Source organism: Notothenia coriiceps, unplaced genomic scaffold, assembly GCF_000735185.1.
Source record: "Notothenia coriiceps isolate Sejong01 unplaced genomic scaffold, NC01 NC01_scaffold00021403, whole genome shotgun sequence".
In the NCBI taxonomy this organism is placed as follows: Eukaryota; Metazoa; Chordata; class Actinopteri; order Perciformes; family Nototheniidae; genus Notothenia; species Notothenia coriiceps.
This window is the reverse complement of record NW_011354104.1, coordinates 88700-90252: the sequence shown is the minus strand read 5'-3', so window position 1 is coordinate 90252 and position 1553 is coordinate 88700. Positions and strand designations below refer to the sequence as shown.

Sequence of the window (1553 nt, the reverse complement as noted above, 5' to 3'; positions counted from 1 at the left end):
CCATTTTTTCCTTAAAACTGTGGGTTTTTTTTGGAAGTTTTTCCTTGTACGATGTGAGGGTCTAAGGACAGAGGGTGTCGTATTGTCATACTGATATTCTGTACAAACTGTGAAGTCCACTGAGACAAATGTAACATTTGTGATATTGGGCTATACAATTGATATATATTATACATTGATTGATTGATGAAAAACAGCATAATAGGGGACCTTTAACATCGTGTAAAAAGCAAAATGTTTGATCAAGTTTCAAACATTTGTCTCTGCAAATACTGCTTTAGTTGTAATTCCTACCTCTTTATGAGCTCTGTAGAGGAGAGTTGAGTGGGCTCTGGACCTCTTCTTTGTCTGTGGAGGAATCCTGCGTGTTGCGCGGGCAGAAGCCTTCATTTTCTGTAACAGTTTTGTAAAAAAAATCACAGCTTTAAGAAGAAATCAACTGAAGAGCTTTACAGCAACTTTTTCAGCAGGCCAGCAGGAGTGAAGTCAGGATAGGAAAGACGAGTTAAAAAGGCTGTTTTAAATTAACACAGATTGAAGACAGCTGTGCCTAATTAGGCTTAATTACTCTCACCCAGCAGGCCCAGAGTTCAGACAGCCAGAAGGAGGCAGTAATGCAACACTTTGGATGCAAACTGCCGTAAAACACCAAATAAGAAGAAGAGTTCAGACATGTTTGTCCTGAGAGTCTACAGAGGACAGAAAATAATTTAACCTTCTGACCCAATACAATGCTGCGCTTGTTTATGACTTTAAAATGCTCAACATGATCTGATTTGAGAGATAATTGTATAAGTCGAATCATTATCATTATAGTTCTTATGATTTATTTATTTTCTCTCATTTTAAAGTGTACATTTTAATCTCTTAACTGTGACAAGTTGTTTATTAACTTGAATATAAAGGAGGTCAAAATACAAGCAGATTTTATTCAAAAGGACACTTTTTAAAATGGGTGTTAAAGGTGTTTATCTTTATGGGACCATCCTAACATTTGATTAATTTCTGTATCAACGATACTGAATAACTGATACTGACACATCAGTTAAAACATAAACAAGCATTCAAGACGAGAATACCTTGAACTTTAACCTTTGGCTATGGATGATTGTTTAGTTTAGTTTATTTATGTATAGTGTCGTGGACAGTCCCCATCAATGAACTGTCACAAAAACAGTAAACGGTGCAGCTTTAGCCGACATGGCTAATTTCCAGCTGTTGAGTAAGATATGTGCTCAGTAGGGCTTTTACAGTTTAAAAGTAAAGAGACGCTACTAAACGTTTTTCTCCTTCACTATACATACATTATAATGATAACCATTAAATAATACAGTTTTTGATTCTTACATTTTCTTTCTTTTTTCATTTTGTTAACAATTATCACAATACTAATGAAAAATGTAGCAACATACAATGAAGAGCAATACAGTCAGACAAAAGTCAACCGTCTGGTCAATCATATGGATCAAAAGGCCCAGCATAAACCATCACTGCCTTCCAACAAAACACACACACACACACACACACACACACACACACACACACACACACAA

The 1553-nt window shown here is 35.7% G+C and overlaps 1 protein-coding gene across 1 annotated transcript in view; it reads right to left on the bottom strand.

The window, feature by feature from the left end:
* Positions 1 to 496, bottom strand: part of LOC104953261 (histone H2B-like) — a 2096-nt gene extending 1600 nt beyond the window's left edge. The window contains exon 1 of the mRNA XM_010780183.1: positions 295 to 496. Within this exon, the coding sequence (XP_010778485.1) occupies positions 295 to 390 (96 nt within the window). The 5' untranslated portion in view covers positions 391 to 496. The remainder of the gene's footprint in view (positions 1 to 294) is intronic.
* Between the last annotated feature and the right edge of the window lie 1057 nt (positions 497 to 1553).